The 21,986-nt window shown below is 45.4% G+C and overlaps 1 protein-coding gene across 9 annotated transcripts in view; it reads right to left on the bottom strand.

Annotated features, from left to right (window-relative positions):
- TJP1 (tight junction protein 1) overlaps positions 1-21,986 on the bottom strand; it is a 350,674-nt gene that overhangs the window by 322,435 nt on the left and 6,253 nt on the right. For 8 of the 9 annotated variants that reach the window (XR_003429203.1, XM_027089108.1, XM_027089109.1 and 5 more), the window contains exon 2: positions 5,592-5,715. Coding sequence is in view for 8 of the 9 variants with exons in the window: in XM_027089108.1 (XP_026944909.1) it covers positions 5,592-5,715 (124 nt within the window). In the remaining variant the exon portion in view is untranslated. Of the gene's footprint in view, positions 1-5,591; positions 5,716-6,767; positions 7,038-21,986 lie in introns of all 9 variants that reach the window. The other variant, XM_027089110.1, reaches the window with a different exon arrangement.

Below are 21,986 nucleotides of genomic sequence, written 5' to 3'. Positions count from 1 at the left end.
GCAGGGCGGGTTAGGAAGCCCCACAGCCTCCAGGTGCGGGTGGTTGGACTTGGCCACGTGGTGAGGAGCAGTCAGATCCCGGGAACAGCTGGGGCTGGGACGTGGGATGAGGGGAAGGGAAGCCAGGGCGACTGTCCAAAGACTTTGGACAGAAGTGCCATTTGCTGAGCCCTAAGCAGTCGTGGGCATGGCACTTGGCAGGGGCCAGTTCCCAGGTGCTTGGCTAGCATCGTTTGGGTTGCCTCTTAGGCTGGAGGCAGCGGATGGGACTGGGCTTCAGGGAGGAGATGCCAGTTGGGGAGTGATGGGTAGAGGCCCACAAGGTCATCAAGAGAACCACCAGGACCGGGATCCCGCGGGGGAGCAGGAAGAGTGGGGTGGGAGGGGGGAGCACATCCGGGAACAGCTGAGGCGAAGGCCAGGGATGGAGGGAGGCGGGGAGCACATCCAGGAACAGCAAGGAGAAGGCCAGGGATGGAGGGGGGGGATCTTTATGGGAGGGGCAGGGGGAGGGAAGCGGGCTGCAGAATAGGTTCAAGAGGAACCGGGGTGTGTGTTGGGGGGCGGTGAGGAAGCCAAGCCGGGTGCGTGGAGACCTGGGCCCAGGATGGGCAAGCTTTCACCTCACTGCAGGCCAAGCCGTGAGCTCCGTCCCAGGCTGTGCTGGGCTCTGAGAAGGAAAACGTGGATGTAAAAGATTCCTTCTTGTGAGCGTGTGTGCTGGGGGGCCGGGGGGCAGGAGAGGTGTGAGGGGAAACAACCCATCTATTCTGAGAAGCATGAAAATAGGGGCCAGAGTGTGTGGAAACAGAGCTGAGGGTCCCATCCCCGGGGAGGGTCCCATCCTGGCTGCCCAGGTGTGTTGCTGGACAGTGGAGGAAATTTTAGAGTGAGATTCCCAAGGGCTTGATCAACGAAAAAGTGTGGACCCCACATGGGTGGTTTGGCCGTTCCCAATCCACAGTGAGGCCTGGTGGGCAGGAGACCTTCCATCTGTAGGTGTAGGTGTTTCCTTCCATCAGTAGGTGTGCTAAGAAGCAGGCCGGCCGAGTCTTGGGGCTTGCATCTCGCACACACCCTGTGAAGGAGGAGCGCCAGGTCCTTGGAAGCCGTGGGCCTCTGGAAAGGGTACAGAACCAGGGGCCTGGAGCCAGTGCCTTCAGCCCTGAGCCTCAGCTCCTAAACCTGCCACTTGGGGATAATCGCACTTTGAGGTGTGGGGAGAGGAGTTAAGATAACGCATGGAAAACGACTGTGCCCCGAGGGGGCTTGTGGGTGTGTGACGAGAGTGTCCTCAGAACTCTGCAGGAGCATCCAGACCCACCTGAGAATTATGACCTGACGCCAGAGGTGAGGCTTGTCCCTCATGAGTGAAATATTTAGGTATAGGACACGCCCAGCATTCCTTTCCGTTCATCCCTCATTGTCCCTTTTCAATGCATTTAATGATTGTAAACAGAAACACAGTGTCAGCTGGGCTCCTCCCCGCCTCCGGCGGCCTCATCCAGATGCCGCCTGCCTGCTGCCTGTGTCTGGGATGCCATCTGGGCGTCCTCAGGACTGCTGCTGCCTTCTCACGGGTGGAGCCGCAGGTCCTGGATACTGTTGCCTTGGTGAATTCACAGTGCTGTGTGTGGGTAGGGGGGGAAGAATCTCTGATTTAGTCTCTGCTCTTAAACATTGAGGTTATCCCTGATGAGGCTTAAAATTAAGACATCCTCTCTCTTTCGTTGTCTTTTTCTTCAGTATATGTGTCTGTGAGCAAGGGGTGTTCTTTTTTTGGCAGGTGAATGAACAGAAAAAGGAGAAAAGCACACACTTGCTGTGTCCAAGTCAATCCCCTCTCTCTAGCCCTTCACGGAAGGGAGAGAGAAACATCACGAAGCATGCGGGGTACTTTTTCTGAAATCAGGTCCCAGGGCTGAGTGGGAGGACCCACTTCCAGGGCCTCCACTCCAGCCTGACTTCTGCGCTGGGGTAGAGGTCCTGCTCCAGCCTCCTCTGCCGAAGGTGAGCAGGAGGGTGAGGGGAGAACGGTGACCCCACTGGGCACAGAGCAGGCCCTTCGCCACGACCGCTGTGCAGCAGACATACGCGTGGATGAAATGTCTTCTAACAGATGGTGGAACCCAAGTTGATTTTGCTGCTAGTGTGGCAAAACTCAGACAGGAAAGACACTTTCCCCACCTCCTAATAAAATCACATAGTGCATCTCTAACTTATTCATTAATTCACAGAAACTGGATATAAATTTGGGGAGAGGAATAATCATATTACTGCCCTTCTCAAGAGGCATATTTAGGAGCTGGCCATACAGGTGCTTAATAATACCTACTGTCCTCACTATTGTGATGAAATAACCTAATGAGGTGTATTTTTCACAGGACTCTATTCAACATGAGTAGGAGATGATCAATTATTATTTTAGACCAGTGTTTCACACATGCAGAAAAATCGACATATTATAGGTTGTTTTCTAACGCAAAGAAGATTTAGGTTATGCACTTTGCAGGTTAACCTAACAGACATAACTATTGTTCTAGAATGTAGAGCATGTTTATCCAACATGTAGGGCCATTTTAACTCTTTAAATCATGGCAAGATACAGTTGGGAGTCTGCAGAAATTGTTAGCAATAAACAGTGAACACAGAGGGAGTGATGATAAAATGATAAACCAACACAGACAGAATGTCCAGTGATGGCCCGGCGGGGAAGGTTCTCCACATGCTCTCCAGCAGGGTTGGGGGTACCCCGTTTAGAATTTCAGGCTAGGAAAGGACAGTGAGGTCAGAGAGAAGACAAGCAATGCGCAGAAGGGAAGAACAGGTCAGGGGAGGCTGGTGAGAGCATAGGTCACGGCTCTGGAGAGAAGGGCCAATCTAGAGATATGGGTGGGGTCGGCCGCAACTTTTCCTTGGGAAATGGCTAAAGTCATGAGCTTAGTCTTCAGCTCAGAAGGGCCTGAGGCTGGGGGCAGGGGGAGACGCACCTAGACCACTCCGGGGCACGTCTCACCCCACGTGCACCTGTATCCACACAGACATGGCCCTGGGGAATGGAGGAAAAAGAGAAGGAATCAGGAAAAGGAATCAGAAGGAATCAGAAGGAAATCAGGAAAAGCCAAAGCCTTAGAAGCTCAAAGAAAGCACGCTACCGCAGGGTGGCTGCTTTGGAGCTCAGAGCTCCCGCTCTCTTGGGGTCTGACAAGAAGTTATGACCCAAGGACCTTCTTTCCATCCTTACATTATCCCTGGGTGGGGGTCCGGGGGCAAAAAAGGAAAGGGAGACAAGAAAGAAGGATCTAGGCCTCAGGGAAAGGCAGGAGGGGTCAAGAAACCATAATCGAGACGCTGTGTTTGCACACAAGACAGAAAGTCGAAACCAGGATGTTCTGCTGATCGTATTAACTCAGTGCGTGGGCCTCAGGCCCAGGGGGACTGAGGGTGCAGAAGTGGCCGCAGGCCCGGTGTGCGTGGCCAGATGCACAGAGGAGATGCCCGCAGCCCCGGACTGGACCGTTGTCTTAATCGGAAAGAGAAGGCAAGAGGAGGACGCAGTGAGCAGGCGGCCGAGTCTTAGCATGAGTTGAGCGCCAACAACATGCCGGGCACAGAGTAGTCTGGGCACAAAGAGGGAAGAACGGATCAGGAGAGGCTGCTTCACGCATTTTTGTGCACTTAACCCTCTCTCCCCCCAGTACTTGATGAGCCAGCTACTGTTTATTATTCTCGTTTTCCACAAGAGAAACTCAAGGATGGAGAGGTTAAACAGCTTGCCCAGGGCTACACAATACTTGGCGATGCTTATTTTTATGTGTGAACTTGTCTAGGCCGCGGTGCCCAGGTGTTTCGTCAAACAGCAGTCTAGACGTGGCTGTAAGGATATTTCTTAGGTGTGATTAACATCTAAACCAGTGGACTTTGAGTAAAGCAGGTTACCCTTCCATAGTGTGGGTGAGCCTCACCCAATCACATGAATAAAGAATAAAGACAAAGCCTTCCTGAAATAGAAGTAATTCTCCTTAAGATTGCAACATAGAAACCTGCCAGGGTTTCCAGCCTGCTGCCCTGTGGAATTCCGACTCAAGCCTCAACATCAAGTCTGACCTGGATTCCCGCCCTGCTAGGGCTTGCCCTGTGGGTTTTGGACTTGCCAGCTCCCACAAATGCACAAGCCAATTCCTTAAAATAAATTTCTCTCTCTCTTTCTCCGTAGGGGTGTGTGTGTGTGTGTGTGTGTGTGTGTGTGTGCACGCGTGTGTGTATCCTTTCTCCTTACTGAAAACAAGAAGTAGATGGGGAAAGAAACAAAAATCACCTCTTTGACAAACGCTGCAGGCACCTGCCACTCTGGATCCTGTTCTGGGAAGGGCTGGGATGCCTGGGGGCCGGCCTTGGGCCTGCTGGACACAGCTGGGAGGACACTGCGCTCTCCACAGAGGGGGCTCACCTGCAGGAGGAGTGTTCATCACAGGGAACCCAAGCCCACCCAGGTCAGCCTCAGGGACCCCTGAGAGCTTTGCCCCAAGACTAAGTGGGTTCTCCACGCAGCCAGAAAAAGGATCAAAAGCAGGATGTATACTTTCCAAGTGAATAGACTATGATAATGAGGCCCCAAGTACATATTTAAGTTAATAAGCCCTATGAATGGAAAAATCGATTACATACGCTAATTAAATACATTAAATGTTGGCCTGTGTACTTTTCCCACAATGCTTACTAATTATCACAATGTAGCTATTTATAAGCAAGCCATAAGCAAATTAAAGAAAACGGATGGTTTACATTTTTCATGCCTTTTGGAGGGGGAAGGATTTTGACTGGAGTAGAAACCATTTTGACAGTTGCTTTCGGTTCTCCGTTTATTCAAATCCTTCCCATCAGGGTCTGTATCGGCAAGAAATAGCCGTGAAGGCTGAGCACAGTCCAAGTTTCATTGTAGCGCATAACATACGTAACCTGTGAGCCGGAGAAGCAGACGAAGGCCACTCATATTAGAATACTTCCAGAACGTCCCATAAAAAGTTCAATATTCAGGGTTTTTTTGAGGGGGAGAGCATTAGAACACATTTTAGTGGATCACTGCACGATTCTTTTTTTTTTTTTTTTTTTGGCTGCGCTGTGTTGTTTGTGGGATCTCAGTTCCCTGACCAAGGATTGATCCCAGGCCACAGCAGTGAAAGCCCGGAATCCTTCCCACTAGGCCACCAGGGAACTAACTCCCCACTGCATCCAGGACATTCAGATGTTAGAATTTTACCACTGAAATGCAGAGTTATCCGGGAGGCTCTGAAAGTGCAGTTTGGGGCCCCAGTAAGGAACAAAACCCCGGGGCAATTAGGAGCGTGCTTCCATGGCATCCAGGGTCTGAGATTCATGTGCTCTCCAAGAACCATTTTTCTATATCGTGGAACAACCCAAGAAGCCACACAGTGGCCTGGGCACATCCTCGAAGATATGGGCATCAGCAAAACGATTTGTAAATGGTCAGGGGTCAGGGTGAAATCAGAGCTACGCAGGGAGGAAGAAAGCGGAAAAGGAAAACATAGTACTTTTCAAAGGCTGCAAACACACGCAGAATGTGAACATACTTGTTAAATAATTGAAGACTTTCTCGATCCTCAGTCTCAAGGACACTGCTAGGTTCGGGCTGAGTTCCAACACTTGCTGTTTCCTCTGCAGCAGCTACATCTTGCAGGATCCTGCGGGTCTGCTCTGCATTGTAACATAAACAGGAATCACAGTTCTGGCAAGACGCTCTCCCACTCATCCCTGCCTTGCTTCCCTTCGCTAAAGTCATCTCTTGCTGGAGACATGGCCGTTTCAATAGGGCAGAGAAGGGCAAACAGGATTCAGGCCACACTTTTCTTTTTTTTTTTTTTTTTTTTTTTTCTTTTGCGGTGCGCGGGCCTCCCACTGCTGCGGCCTCTCCCGTTGCAGAGCACAGGCTCCGGACGCGCAGGCTCAGCGGCCATGGCTCACGGGCCCAGCCGCTCCGCGGCATGTGGGATCCTCCCAGACCGGGGCACGAACCCGCGTCCCCTGCATCGGCAGGCGGACGCTCAACCACTGCGCCACCAGGGAAGCCCCAGGCCACACTTTTCTAAATAAACGCCTGTTAGTTCATTGAAATACGGATGATTATAAGTCCTTCAACTGCTCCTTGGGGCTGGGAAGAAAGGACCGTTTTTCAAAAGCCCATGTCGGTATTTTTCTGAGCACAAGGCTTTGGAGTAAATAAATACTCACATTCCTTGCAATATGTACAAATGGGTTTCATGCAAACAGGGAAGAAGGAAAAGGAGGAGCCAGGATCCCTTTCAAATGTGGCTTCTCCTGAGCTGCTGACCCAGGACCCCCACGGCCTGTGTGGGTTTGGGAGGCAGAGGCACGTCAGGTTCGCCAGGAAAGCTCATCTTCTTCCTCTCTGGGACCCGGCTGTGATTTGGGGCAGCAGCTTTACAGCACGCCCGATTCAAAGCCTCTGAGACTTCGTTCCCTACAAGCCTCTTTGTCCCACCTCCCCTCCGTCACAGGAAGCCATCTTCCCTAGCAAAGAGCTGATGACACCCAATTAAAACCCTCCGTGGGGCCCCTTCAGCATCCAAGGCCACCTGCCGACCTCTCTGCCCACCCCCACCCCCCACCCCCCCGCCTGCACCGGCCCTCGCGCTCACGTGCTCCTGCTTTGTCATGTCCCCCTCCCCCTCCCGCTCCTGGAAGGCAGCCCGCATCCTCCCGGCGCACGCCCAGTGCTGGTCACATACCTGCCAGGTGCAGGCATGTCGTGATCTGTGTGGCCACAAGGAATCGCATCGCGGTGGAAGCACCCACCCAAGAACCGGGCTGAGCGAGAGGCTGACTCTGCTCACACTTACATGGTCCTTGCAGTTCTAGATCCTGCCTGTCCTCCCAGTGCACAAGGGTGGGAATAGGAGAAGCGCAGTGCCCGCCTTAAGGGGCCGTGGGGATGAGCCTCTCGCCCTGTGTGTGGGGTTCTCCCCCGTAGTTAGGGGTGTCAGGCACTCTTTTCATCTCTATGGGCGCAAATGACCTGTTGTAACAACTAGTGCTTCCGCAAAGAACATTAAAATGTGGACACAGGGACTTCCCTGGTGGCCCTGTGGTAAAGAATCCGCCTTCCAGTGCAGGGGACGCGGGTTCTATCCCTGGTCAGGGAACTAAGATCCTACATGCCGTGGGGCAGCTGAGCCCGTGCACTGCAACTACTGAGCCCAGGCGCCACAACTACAGAGCTCACACGTTCCGGAGCCCGTGTGCCTCAACTAGAGAGAAGCCCGCACACCGCAAAGAGCCCTCACACTGCAATGAAAGATCCCACGTGCCACAGCTAAGATCTGATGCCGCCGATAAATAAATAAATATATTTTATATATACATATATATATATATAAAATACGGCCATAAAACATAGGACACTGTAGTGCTCCTGGGCCCTGGGATCTCATTAGCTGTTGATACTGAGTGAAATACAGTAACTTCATGCCTCCACCTTTACACCAATTAGATCGTTTTGCCTTCGCAGATGCTGCGAAGCATAACTGCTAACTTGGATCCTTTCCCGTGTGGTCACCCTGGGACATATTTGTTTATAGTATGTATGTCTAGTGATGGCAGCTGGCCTTGTGCGTATTCTAAGGATGGCAAGACCTCCTAGGCATTTACCCAGGCTGATTCTACCCCCATACAGCGAGAGGAGATGGATTTCCTTCTGAAGGGAGGTGTCGTGATAGCCCATCATAAAGCAGCCCCTTCTGGGCACCTACAAAGGGTGAGCCCCATGGAGCACAGGTGGGTCACCCCATGCTGGAAGGAAGTGAACCTCTGCAAAGAACTTACAGATAGCCCAGAATAGCCCAGAATTATACCTATGGAATCACCTACAAAAATTACTTTAAAACTCTAAATTCTGACTGTTGACATGAAATTCAGGTAGCAAAAGAAGTTGAACATTTTAGAATTTGATTTTTGAAAAATAATATCTCCAGTTAAATTCTGATAATGCTATTGCTACATTTTTTTTTTACAACTTTTAATTTTCAAGCAGTTTTAGGCTTGAGTAAAAGTTGTAAATATAATACAGAGAGCTCCCATGTACCCTTCACTCTGCTTCCTCCAATGATAATGTTTTACATAATCCTAGTTATGTATTGAATAATGAATCAACCATTCAAACCAGAAAACTGATATTGGCACAGTACTAACCTATAGACGTTATTCAGATTGTACTAGTTTTTACATGCACTCGTTTTTTTGTGGGTTTTTTGTGGTTCTTGTATAGTTCTATAAAATGCTGTCGTCAGTACAGATTTGTGTAACCACCACCACAATCAGATTATTTCTTTTACAATTAAAATACTTCTATTTTTATTTTTGCTGAGGAACATGTTCAAATATGCAGAAAAGTATAGAAAATAATATAAGAAATATAAGAAATAGCCATGTTTCTAACTCTGTATTTAACAAGTGTTAACATTTTCATACATATGCTTCAGAATTTTTTTGTTACTTTTTTAATTTAAGTATAGTTGATTTACAATGTTGTGTTAGTTTCAGGTGTCCAGCAAAGTGATTCAGTTATATATATGTGTATATATATATATTCTTTTTCAGATTATTTTCCTATATAGGTTATTACAAAGTATTGAGTATAGTTCCCTGTGCTATACTGAAGGTCCTTGTTGGTTATCTATTTTATATATAGTAGTGTGTATCTGTTAATCCCAAACTCCTAAATTATTCCTCCACCCCCTTCCGCCTTTGGTAACCATAAGTTTGTTTTCTATGCCTATGGGTCTATTTCTGTTTTGTAGATAAGTTCATTTGTATCTTTTTTTTCTTAGATTCCACAAATAAGTGATATCATATGATATTTTTCTTTCCCTGTCTGGCTTACTTCACTTAGTATGATAATCTCTAGGTCCATCCATGGTGCTGCAAATGGCATTATTTCATTCTTTTTATAACTGAGTAATATTCCATTGTATATATATACCACATCTTCCTATCCATTCATCTGTTAATGGATACTTAGGTTGTTTCCATGTCTTGGCTATGGTAAATAGTGTGGCAATGAACATTGGGGTACATGTATCTTTTCAAGTTATGGTTTACTCTGGATATATGCCCAGGATATGCTTCAAAATTTTTTAAAGAATTAAAATGTTAAAGATACAACTAATACTCCACCTGATCCTTTTCCCTCTCCCTCTTCCTTTTCAGCCAAGGTTATTTCTTTACAAGAAAAAAATTAAGCAACAAATAAACAAAACTCACTGTGTAATTGACCCTTACTTAAAAAGTTAAATGATTACTGTAATAGATATTCAGGCTATTTCTGACTTATCAACGTTTTAAATTACATTATAAAAAACATTTACCAAAGGGGTTTTCTTTTTTTTACTGTATGATAGATATTTAATAGCAATAAAGGACTTGGCAATAAAAAATAAAGGACTGCATTGTTCTTGTTTACCACAGTACTGTATAAAGTTGTATAGAGTCAATAAATGAATGGATGAACAAATACTCCTCTGATAAATTTATATTAATTACAACCTGAAATATGTATAAATTATTTATATTACACGATAGCCTAAATAATGTATAAATAAGAAGCCATTTATAAATATCCACTTTCACCATCTTGACCTGGGCCATGGATGGACCATTTTACTAAACATTATAATTCACGACTATCTTAAAAACCAAAAATAATTTTTCCACTGAGACAAATCTTAAAATACATGTAACTATTGTAAAGCTGGGATTCTTATGGTTCAGGCAAATGAAGACCAGCAACCAAACACTTTCTGCAATTCTCGAAGACTTGAGTGGTACACATGTACTCAGGCCACAGAATCACGATAGGGATCTCCTTCGTTTGCCTCTGTTCCCATAGTCCTACAACTGCCCCAGAACATCTGCTGTCATTGCTTTTCCCAAACCCACCTCCTCTGTCCAGCTCTGTGTTGCTTTTCTCTCCCACGCTCACCTTCCCTTCCCCCACTCTTCATTCCTTTAACGTACTGGTATTGACGAACCCAAACCCTTTCTCTTTAGAAGGAAGGAGGTAGGGAAATCGGAACTGGCAATTACAGGGCTCTCTTTGGAAGGCTAGCAGATGAGAAACAGCTAAGAAGACTCCCACGCTAATTTTTGGAAATAACAGCTTTTTTGGAGATACAACATATGTACCATAAAATGCATCCTTTGAAAGTAATGCAATCCAGTGGGTTTTAGTATGTCATAGACATACTCAGCTTATCACCACTACCTAATTTCAGAACATTTCCATCACCCCACAAAGAAACACTGTACCCAATAGCAGTCTCTCCCAATCCCCTTACCTCTAGCCTTGGGCAACCACGAATCTACTTTCTGTCTCAATGGATTTATCTACTCTGGACATTTCATATGAATGGAATCACACAATATGTGGTATTTCATAACTGGCTTATTTCTTTTAGTATAAGGTTTTCAAGGTTCATCCATGTTGTAGCATGTTTCAGGCCTTCATTACTTTTTATGGCAGAGTAATACTCCATTGCATGGATATACCACATTTTGTTTATCCATTCATCACTTGATGGACATTCGGGTCATTATTTCTTGGCTATTATGAATAATGCTGCTGTGAACATTCTCACACAGGTTTTTTCTGTGGACATGTTTTCATTTCTCTTGGGAGTATACGAAGCAGTGGAATCCTGGGTCACATGGTAACTCTTACATTTTGAGGAACCATGGCAATTTTTGTGCCTTTACCTATAAAATGAAAGCTCAGGCCAGCTTCTATGAACTGAAACTTAATCTATTAATAGTTTATGCCTTGCAATTAAAAGTCCTCGTTAAAATCAGAAAGGTGCAAATCATTCTATGAGACAACTGAAGTCATCCCCTAGGCTGTGTTGTGTAAGATTTTATGTGACACCATAAGCATTTACTTCTGTATCATGAGACTTTAGAGAGAAGTGTTGGATCTTTTTATTAAAATAAAAATCAATGCTGCATTGGAGCACATTCTTAAAGAGTGTGGTTGTAGTGCCAGATATTTTGATTAGACCATCATTAATCTTAACACTTCTCAGAGCAAACCATGTTCTTACCTTGAAGGTAAAGAAAAAAGCAGGTGAGCAGGTAAGGGCAGAATTCCTCCAGATGAGAGCAGAAAGCACAGAAAGCCTCTGGCCCTTTGGAGCACAGCTTCAAGAAAAAAGAGTCCACTCTCTCCAAAGAGTCATCCCGGGAGAGGATCTGGTTGCACTCCTGCAAGGAGAACACACCATCGTACACCAAGTGTGGGAGCACCCAGCTCACATCCAAGTCCCTCAGGATCCTCTCTTTGTAACTCCTGGGGATCTCCGAGAGCTGCTCGGCCCTCCTCTCCTTTTCTCTCTGAGTCGTTGGCTCGCAGTGATAGAACCAAGACCCGGCCCCTGTCTCTGCTGTCCTGGCACGTGGAGGGCCCGGGAAAGGGCTCCCTCCCGGTCCAGGCAGCTCCGCGGCCTCCATGGGCATCATCCACACCGCACAGGCATCTGCAGGCCGACTCATCCCACCGTCTGGAGAGATTGCAGGTCTTCGGGGAGGGGTGGGGGGGCCTCGGATTAAACCTGCAGTGCAGGCCGTCGTGGCCTAAGAGGATTGCCCTGCACCCGTGAGCCCCTTGCAGTGGTGAACTTGCAAAGATGAACAAGACGCAGCCTGGCTGAATCCCCTTCAGCTGAAATTCGTCCCCTGGTCCCCAAGTGAGCACTTCCCCAGGCGACCCCTGCATCCCCCCAAACAATTATTTTCAGCATCGCAAATGTAACAGGCTCATGGTCTATACTGAAGGGTCTCCTTGTGACGCTGGAAGCTGTGTCAGGACCCGACTACTCATCTCTTTGGCCTTCTCTCCCCTGTCATCGGGGGTTGGACATGGCTTGACAGCCAGCCTGGCTGCGGACACGCGGAGACTTGGCCAAAGCCAGAAGTTCAACAGAGCATTTTGATTTTCCCAAACTGTCTGCTAAGTGCTGTTTCTTAGGGCATGGTTCTTTTTCTTTCAGAAATTGGTACACTTCTGTTCTGTGCGATGGTTTGGTTAAATGATTCAGTCCCACAGATGACCCCCCTCCTCTGATCCAACCCTGGTGTCCATTTAATGGAGTTATTGCCAGGTCAGGGGAGGCCTCTGCCACGAGCCATGCCTCACTACGCACCACGCAGATGCAGGATGATTGCTCGCTCCACCTGCTGGGGCTGCCAGGCCTGACTCACCTCAGGATGCTCCCTGGCTGCGTCTGCAGGTGACCTGTTCTTCTCTGGCCTGTCCCTCTCCCTCTGCCCATGGGATGGAAGTATAGCCTTGGGGTCTTTCTCCCACTCACATTACTGTGTCTTCTCTCTAAAAGTCACCCTAGGATCATTCACCCAACAAGGACCTACTGTATAGCACTGGGAGCTCTGCTCAGTATTCTGTGATAACCTATACGGGAAAAAAAATCTGAAAAAGAATGAATATATATAACTGAAGCACTTTGCTGTACACCTGAAACTCACAACACTGTAAATCAACTACAATCCAATAAAATTAGAAAAAAAAAAAAACACAGATCATTCGCAGGTGAAGAGAAATGATTTTTAAAAGCCCAATTTTTATAAACTGCTTTCCAGTTAGGAAACTGATGAAAAGATCTGCAATTCTCATAATATTCTTGCCAGTTCCATTTATAGAAGCAATTAGATATTATTCTACAGTATCTGGGTGGAAGATTTGCTTTTCAGAAATCCAAACTCCCTTGGGGTGTTCTGGTGATGGTGCTTTTCCTGGCTTTGCTTCTGACCTCGTGTGTGACCTTGAGAAAATAATTCTATGTCATTACACTCCTTTGTGTTAACCATGTATTTCTGATGTTTTGACATCTTGGGGCCTTGCTGACTCCGAAGAGATTGCCCCCCTCCCCGCCCCGCCCCCAGGACTGGCCAGTTCCTAGAGACAGCAAAGAACTCGCCTGCAAGCACATCTTTCGCAGGCAAGTCACCAATCCGGAGTCCACACCCCCAAACACCTCCTTTATGGGACCCTTACACTTGGGGCCACTCTCTATCTGCCCTAATGACCCCAGGGCCAGGTATCAGACAACTAGGGACAGCCCCTCTGTCCCACAGCCCGCTGAAAGAATTCAAACTAGCCCATCGTAAGCCTGCTTACACTGCCTCACCTGTTCCTTCCTGCAGAAATCACGAGCCCCACACCTCCCCCCTGCTCTTCCTGCCTCCTGATGGACCCCCGGTGCTCCTCCATGTGCCCCTGCTTGGCACAGAGCCCCCCCTTCTCTTGGGAACTGTAAATGACAAACCATCTTTTCAGTGGCCGTGGTCTCCTGATCTGTTGGCCTCGCCCTGCCTGAGTAGCAATAAACTCGACACTTTAAAACATCCACTGAAAGTACAAAGCTAGGGCTGAGCTGTGGCAATGCTGTGAAGCACTTTGAGTGTCATAAGAACTGGACTGGAGGTCACAGAACCCCTAACCCTAACTACATTCTTCTGCACCAGCAGCGAAGATCATGTGCCCCCACATTGCAACTTCTAAGAGAATTAGTGCCATCTTGTGGTGTTTTTAGAGTCTCTCAGGCCATTTCTTTCTCTTAACAGACTTTATTTTTTTAGAGCAGTTTTAGGCTCACAGCAGTTGAACAGAAAGTACAGAGAGTTCCCATATGCCCCCTGCTCCCACACGCCCACAGCCTCCCTATTACCAACACCTCCACCAGAGGGGTACGTCTGTTACAATGATGAACCTACATTGACACATAATTATCACCCAGAGTCCACAGTTCACTGTTGGTGGTTTACATTCTGTGGGTTTGGACAAATGTGTAATAACATGTATCCATCATTATTGCATCAGATGTAGTGCCATTGCCCTAAAATCCTCCCTGCTCCACCAGTCATCCCTCCCTCCCCTCTAACATCTGGCACCCACTGATCATTTTCCTGCCTCCAATTTTTGTCACAGGCCATTTCTACTCTAAGATTTTCTTTATTTTTGTTGCCCACCTTGTGCTGAGCATGATACAAAATAATGGTGAGCAAGACAGACAACTTCCCTACCCAGAGAAAAGGTCCAGGTTGGGAGAGAAAAAAGCCAGGTAACAAATAAATAAAATAGTTACAATATTGTTGAAAAAGATGCTGAGACGAAATGGGCATAGGGATACCTTAAATAGAGTGGAGAGGTGGCACACGAGCTAAAACTGCCAGGATGAAAAGAAGTCAGATGTTAAGAGTGGATGGAAGCTATGAGCAGGCAGAGACTCAGAATGCGTAAAATCCCAGAGCAGGAGAGCGTGGGAGTCATTGGGCATCTGAGGGCTCCATGAACCAGCATGTGGGGTTGGACCACGTGGGGTCAGGGAGTGATGATGGAAAGGCCGTCAGGAGGTCAATCTTGCCAGCCTGCTAGGTCCTGATAAGAAATTTGAGGCTTCCCTCGTGGCACAGTGGTTAAGAATCCACCTGCCAATGCAGGGGACACGGGTTCGAGCCCTGGTCTGGGAAGATCCCACATGCCGCGGAGCAACTAAGCCCGTGCACCACAGCTACTGAGCCTGAGCTCTAGAGCCCGTGAGCCACAGCTACTGAGCCCACGTGCCACAACTATTGAAGCCCGTGCGCCTAGGGCACGTGCTCCTACAGCCCGTGCTCCGCAACAAGAGAAGCCACCACAACGAGAAGCCCGCGTGCAGCAACGAAGACCCAATGCAGCCAAAAATAAATAAATAAATATATTTTTTAAAAAAAGAAAGAAATTTGGATTTTCCTCCCCTTGCAGTAGAAAGCTCCTGAAGGCTTTACCTGGAGGAGAGATATCATCTGATGGAAGTTTTCAGAACTAGTGTTAATTTTCAGAAGCCTCACGTTTGAGGCTGGTAACACTTTTTTTACCCTTTGCTTTATCATTTGTTCTCTCTCCCTCTACAATACTTCTTTCTGAACTATTTGGGTGTAAGTTATATACATCATGACCCTTTACCCCTAAATTCTTCAGCTTGCTTTTACTCAGAATGGAGATAATCTCTTATATAACCTTAGAACAATGACCAACCTCATACATTCACATTAATACTTTTCTCTAATATTGCATGCCTATTCTACTTCTGTCTGGTTGATCTAATAATGTCCTTTATAGCTTTTTACCCCCCAGATCTGATCCAATCTGGGGTCAGATATTGCATTTACTTATCATGGCTTTTTAGCCTCCTTTAATCTGGAACAACAAACTTTAATCTACAAACTTTATCTTTCACAATGTTGACATTTTTTAAGAAAACCATTCCTCCTCCCCCTCATGGCCATTTTGTTAATACTATGTTCCTCATTTTGTGTTTATCTGAGGTTTCCTTGTGATTATATCGGGGTTATGCATTGGGGGAGTGCATGATGTCTACCTATGCCTCATAGGTGATATTAAGTTTGATCACCCAGTCAAGGTACTGCATGATTTCTCAACCATGTAATTAGTTTCTTTTCCCTCTCCCTTGCAACTAATCAACAGTCTGTAGGGAGACACTTTGCAAACCTTAAAAGTATCCTGCTGCTTCTCAGAAGTCTCCCTAGATTGTTTTTGCCTGATCCAGTCTTTACTATGACAGTGGCAAAGGTATGATTTTTCAATTACACGTTTACCTCTGCACTTACCATTTAGCCCTCTTATCAGTATGAATTCCTATATTTTTCAATGGTTTATCATTCATTACTGTACTTAATTGTATTTTCTGTTCAAATGGTCCCAAGTGTGGCCAGTGGGAGCCCTTCCAAGCTGCTTCCGATGTCCTTGTGACATGTTCCCATCACTTTGAGGGTGGCGGTGAGCACTTTACTTTCCAGCAAAACAAGGTCTCCAGGCTTGTCTTCAACCTACATGCTCCAGCCCTGGTATCAGCCGTTTCTCCCAGGAGCCCTGGTTCCTCATTTAGTGAGCAATGGTATCAGCGGTCAAGGCCTTGATGCTAGGTGTGCTCATTGCTGCCGAGTATATCTGCTTCTTGACACCTTCAGCATACAGCGTTAGGAAATATATGCATGGATGTACAAAAACATATACACATGTACATATATGCATATGTTGAAGTACCTGTGCACACAAGCATATTCGCATACATTTTAACGAGTTCATGCTGATCCCGCAATTCCAATCTATCCTCGTAGGGTTGTTTCCTGCTTTCTGGTATTCTGTATTCGTATTTCTCTTCTACATTGAGAACCCTAGTTCTCAATAACATCCAGACATTTACTCATGTGCTCCAGCCTATAAGGCACCAAAAGTTGTTTCAGAATTCCTTTGCTCAGACCACTACAGTAATCAAACCTCCTAAAAAGGGTTCAGTATTCGTTCGAAATACTTCCCCCACCTCACTCAACCCTGGCTGAGACTGAGCATGTACAGTCATTCATTCTTTCTTCCCTCCCCCTTCCCTTTGGTTATGGCGTTCATTTGAATTATAATCAAGTTCATTTGTTTCAAATTCCTTCCAATTTAAGCCTTCCCCCATCTCATATCTATTGATTTAATTTCATAATATGTAAAATATACACCTTCAGAAGTCAAAACTATACAAAAAGCTACACCCAGGGAAGTACGATTCCCTCTGCCACCACCCTAGTCCATCTTCCCAACCCTTGTAGACACCCAACTCTATCCTTCTGTTCATCGTTCTTCTGCTTCTTTTTGTGATGATACACAGACATATGCATGTTTTTTTCCTATTTTCTCTTCTTACACAAAATGTAGCATACTATATATGCACTATATATGCTCTTTTGAACTTTTTTTTTTAACTCTATAATATTTCCTGGGAATCACTCCAAATCAGTTCATAGAGATTCTACTAATTCTTTTTTAACAACTGCATAATACTTCATTGTGTTGATGTAGCATAATTTATTGAAACAATCTCCTATGCAGTATATTACAATTATAAATAAGTTTTGTTCAAACGCATTTAGTATTCTTGGTGGTGTATCCTCCGAATAAATTTATAGAAGTAAAATTTCTGAGTTGAAGGATAAACACATATGTAATTTTATTAGATATTGTCATGATTCCTTCAATGGAGGTTCTATGAGTCTGTATTCCCACCAGCAACGTATGAGAGGGCCTGTTTCTCCACAGGCTCACCTATAGTGAACTGTCAACCTTTTGAATTTTTTAAACCTGATGGGTGAGATAGCATCTTAATAGAGTTTGAATTTACATTTTTCTTATTAGTAGTAAAATTAAACATCTTTCATATGTTTAAGGGCCATTTTTCTATTTCTTTTTGTAGACTATGTCTTTTTCTCATTTTTCTATGGGATTTTTGGTCTGTTTTGTTCTCAATTTTTAAAGTATTTATAAATTTGGGAGATAATTATTTTACCTGCGATGTACATTGAAAATATTTTTTCCCAGCTTGTCATGTTTTTGGCTTGCTGATAGCGACTTCTGCCATGTGAATTTTAAAATTTTTTAAGTAGTCAAATCTATCCATCCTTGTTCACTGATTTACCTCTAGATGTTGAGCCATAGTTAGAATGTCTTTGTCCATACCAAGGTTAAAGAGGAATTCACCTCTGTTTTCTTCCAGTATTTGTGTAGTTTCCATTTTTACATTTAGATCGCTCATTCATCTTGAGTTCATTCTTGTGCCTGAGGTGAGGAATGGGTCTAACTTCATCTTTTTCCTCATGGTGATTGAGCTGTCCTTACACCGTTTATTAGAATCCTCACACCATTTTTTAAAAAAAGAAAAAGACATTTGTCCCAGTTATTTGTGATACCACCTTGATCATCTACTAGATTTTTATATTGGGTCTAATTCTGAAATTTCTGTTCTACTTGTAGATATGTCTGTTTACTCATGCTCCAGCACCATATTCTTTTTTTAAATTGAAGTACAGTTGATTTACAATGTTTCAGATGCACAGCAAAGTGATTCAGTTATATATGTATATATATCCTTTTTCAGATTCTTTTCCATTATAGGTTATTACAAGATATGGAATGTAGTTCCCTATACTATACAGTAGGTCCTTGTTGTTTAACTATTTTATATATGGTCGTTTGTATCTGCTAATCCCAAGATCCTAATTTATCCTTCCCCCACAACTTTCCCCTCTGGTAACCATAAATTTGTTTCTATGTCTGTGAGTTTATTTCTGTTTTGTAAATAAGTTGATTCCTATCATTTTTTAGATTCCACACATAAGTGATATCAGATGATATTTGTCCATATTCTTAATTATAGAGCTTTTGTCATATGTTTTAATATCCAGTAGGGCTGGCCTTATAGCTCTTTCTCTTCAGTGTTTTCCTAGCTATTATTATGTGCTTACTTTTCCATGTGAACTTTAGGATCAACTTTTCTAGGTTCATAAAAAAGCTCTTTGGGGGCTTCCCTGGTGGCTCAGTGGTTGAGAGTCCGCCTGCCGATGCAGAGGACACGGGTTCATGCCCCTGTCCGGGAAGATCCCACATGCCACGGAGCGGCTGGGCCTGTGAGCCATGGCCGCTGAGCCTGTGCGTCCGGAGCCTGTGCTCCACAACGGGAGAGGCCACAGCAGTGAGAGGCCCACGTACTGCAAAAAAAAAAAAAAAAAAAAAAGCTCTTTGGAATTTTTATGGGGATCATATTAAATTTCTAAGTACAGTAAGGAAGGCTGACATCTAAAGGATGTTGAGGTGTCCTAACCAAGAACAAAGACATTATACCATCAGTTCAAGTCTACCTCTGTGGCTTTCAGAAGTGTTTCAAGGTTTTCTTCATATAAGTTACAATATTTCTTGTGGACTAGATTCTGACATAAAGATAGAGAGTTTATGTAGCCCTGGGGTAAGAATGTGAAGATATTGCTAGTCGTTCCAGCTGAAAGAAAACTGCTTTTGATGGCCTTTAATGAACAGGTAGAGAGAAAAAGGCATTAGCCCGACCAATAGCTGCACATAAGGTGTCAGGGATGATGTTGATACACTCCACCAATCATAGCATATTGGGAAGAGCAGCTGCAACTAAAGTCACCATCTAATTAAATGTATGATAATCCACTGTAGTTCCTCAACACATATCTGTCATGTACACAAGCAAAATAGGGGAGGTAAACGGAGGTGTGATGAGAATCTCCACACCTGCACTGTTTGAGTCCTGGAGGGTGGTAGTCATCTCTGCAATTCCTCCAGGAATGCGGTGTTTGCTTTGGTTTACGATTTTTGAAGGTTGAGAGAATTCGAGTGGCTCCCACTTGGCCTTTCTTACTAGAATATCCTTAAGTCCGTGGGTCAAGGAACCACTGCAGGGATTCTGCCAGTTGCTAAATATGTCTATGCAAACTCTGCTTTCTGAAACTGGGCAAATGAGCACAGTGTGGTTTGGGGAATGGATGAGCATGCTGTGAGATAGGTCCCAGACCAAACCCGGACACAATCCAAATGTCCAACAACAGATAAATGGATAAATAAATTGTGGTACAGGCGTACAATGGAATACTACTCAAGAGAAAGAAAGAAAGGGGCGGAGTCAAGATGGTGGACTAGAAGGACGAGGAGTTCCTGACTCTGCAAAACTGGGGCATCTACCAGGCACTGGTGGGGGACCATGGACACCTAAGGGGACAGGAGGAACCCCCAGTGACCGGGTAGGGTGTGAGGGGGAGCAAAGGGGGAGAAGAAGTGGAGACAGGACAGGACCGGCACCCCTGAGGGGCAGCTGGGGGAGGGGAAGGGATCCCACGTCTGGAGGGGGAAAGAGGGCTACCGTTGGGAGGGCAGAGGATCAGAAGGGAGCATGGCCAGCATTTCCGCTGTCCACACGGGCCCCGGGGAGCCTGTTGAGACCCAGGCCTGATCCTCTGCCCACTGAGGCCCCCACCAGCTGTGTGGGTCCTGAGGGAGTAGGAGGGAGGGAGGGGGGAGGAAAAGTAAAGGCCTGACCGATGGGACCTGCACCCCTGAGGGTCAGTTGGGAGAGGGGAGGATTTATCATACCCAGTGGGGCCCATAGTTAGGGGTTCAGCGGCAATGGCAGAGACCCTTGGGAGGGCAGAGGAACAGAAAGGAGAGTGGCCAGTGCTTTCCCTGCCCACTTGGGCACCGGGGAGCCTCTTAGGCTCCCAGGTCTAATCCCCAGCCCTCAGAGGCTCCCTCTGGGAGCGCAGAGCCCGGCCCCCACCCCCCCACCCAGGGCCTTACCTCTACAGGTGGCACTCGGAGACCCCCTCTGAGACCCCTCCAACTGCACTGGGCCTAAACCCTGCTCACACACCCTCACCTAAGGCCTTACCAACAAACTCTGGAACCCCACATTCTCAGGCACCCCCCCTCAGGCCGTGCTGCCTTTTCCCTGCCAGGCGGGTCCTAAGCGTAGGCCCTGCCCCCACCCTAAACCCCACCCCCGCCTAAGCTCTGCCCCCCCACAGCCAAGGGCTTTAACCACCTTTTTTGTTTTCTTCTTCTTCTTTTAGGGTGTGGTTCTGTTTTACCTTGTTGTTCATTCATTTATATTTTTTCTAATAAATCTTTTATTTTTTAATTTTATTTTATTCTTTGTATTTTGTTATTGTTCTCCTTTTGGCATATTCGCATTTTTCTTTCTTTCTTTCTTCTGTTGTGGTTCTGTTTTACCTTGTTGTAGTTGTTTCAATTATATTTTTATTTTTCTTAATATGTTTATATATAAATATATAAACATATACAAATGTATATATTTATATATTTTAAATATATATTTTATATATGTAATAAATTTTTTATCTTTCTAATTTTATTTTATTTTTTATTCTTTGTTATTCTACTGCTCCTTTTTTTTTTCCTTTGCCATGCTGCATGCCTCGCAGAATCTTGGTTCCCAGGCCAGGAGTCAGGCCTGAGCTCCTGTAGTGGGAGCGCTGAGTCCAAACTGTTGGACTAACAGAGAACCTCACACCCCAGGGAATATTAATTGGAGTGAGGTCACCCAGAGGTCTTTATCTGGGCACCAAGTCCCAACTCTACCAAGCTGCCTGCAAACGCCAGTGCAGGACCCCTCAGGTCAAACAACCAGTAACACAGGAACACAACCCCACCCATCAAGACACTGAGACGACCAAAAAATATGTTACAGACGAAGGAGCAAGGTAAAAACCTACAAGACCAAATAAATGAAGAGGAAATAAGCAAACTACGTGAAAAATAATTCAGAGTAATGATAATAAAGATGATCCAAAATCTCGGAAACAGAATGGAGAAGATACAAGAAACGTTTAACAAGGACCTAGAAGAACTAAAGAGCAAACAAACAGTGATGAACAACAAATAACTGAAATTAAAAATACTCCAGAAGGAATCAATAGTAGAATAACTGAGGCAGAAGAATGGATAAGTGAGCTGGAAGATAAAGTGGTGGGAATAACTGCCAGGGAGCAGAATAAAGAAAAAAGAATGAAAAGAACTGAGGACAATCTCAGAGACCTCTGGGACAACATTAAATGAACCAACATTTGCATTATAGGGGTCCCAGAAGAAGAAGAGAAAGACAAGGGTCTGAGAAAATACGAAGAGATTATGGTCAAAAACTTCCCTAACATGGGAAAGGAAATAGCCACCCAAGTCCAGGAAGCGCAGAGAGTCCCATACAGGATAAACCCTAGGAGAAACATACCAAGACACATATTAATCGAACTAACAAAAATTAAATTCAAAGAAAAAATATTAAAAGCAGCAAGGGAAAAACAACAAATAACATACAAGGGGATCCCCATAAGATTATCAGCTGATTTCTCAGCAGAAACTCTGCAGGCCAGGAGGGAGTGACAGGATATATTTAAAGTGATGAAAGGGAAAAATCTACAACCAAGATTACTCTACCCAGCAAGGATCTCATTCAGATTCAACGGAGAAATCAAAAGCTTTACAGACAAGCAAACACTATGAGAATTTAGCACCACCAAACCAGCTTTACAAC

The sequence above is a fragment of the Aethalodelphis obliquidens genome, unplaced genomic scaffold (genome assembly GCF_003676395.1).
Source record: "Aethalodelphis obliquidens isolate GAN/ISIS:26980383/991018 unplaced genomic scaffold, ASM367639v1 scaffold65, whole genome shotgun sequence".
Classification (NCBI taxonomy): domain Eukaryota; kingdom Metazoa; phylum Chordata; class Mammalia; order Artiodactyla; family Delphinidae; genus Aethalodelphis; species Aethalodelphis obliquidens.
The sequence above is the reverse complement of the archived record's forward strand: the minus strand, read 5'-3'. Positions and strand labels throughout refer to the sequence as shown.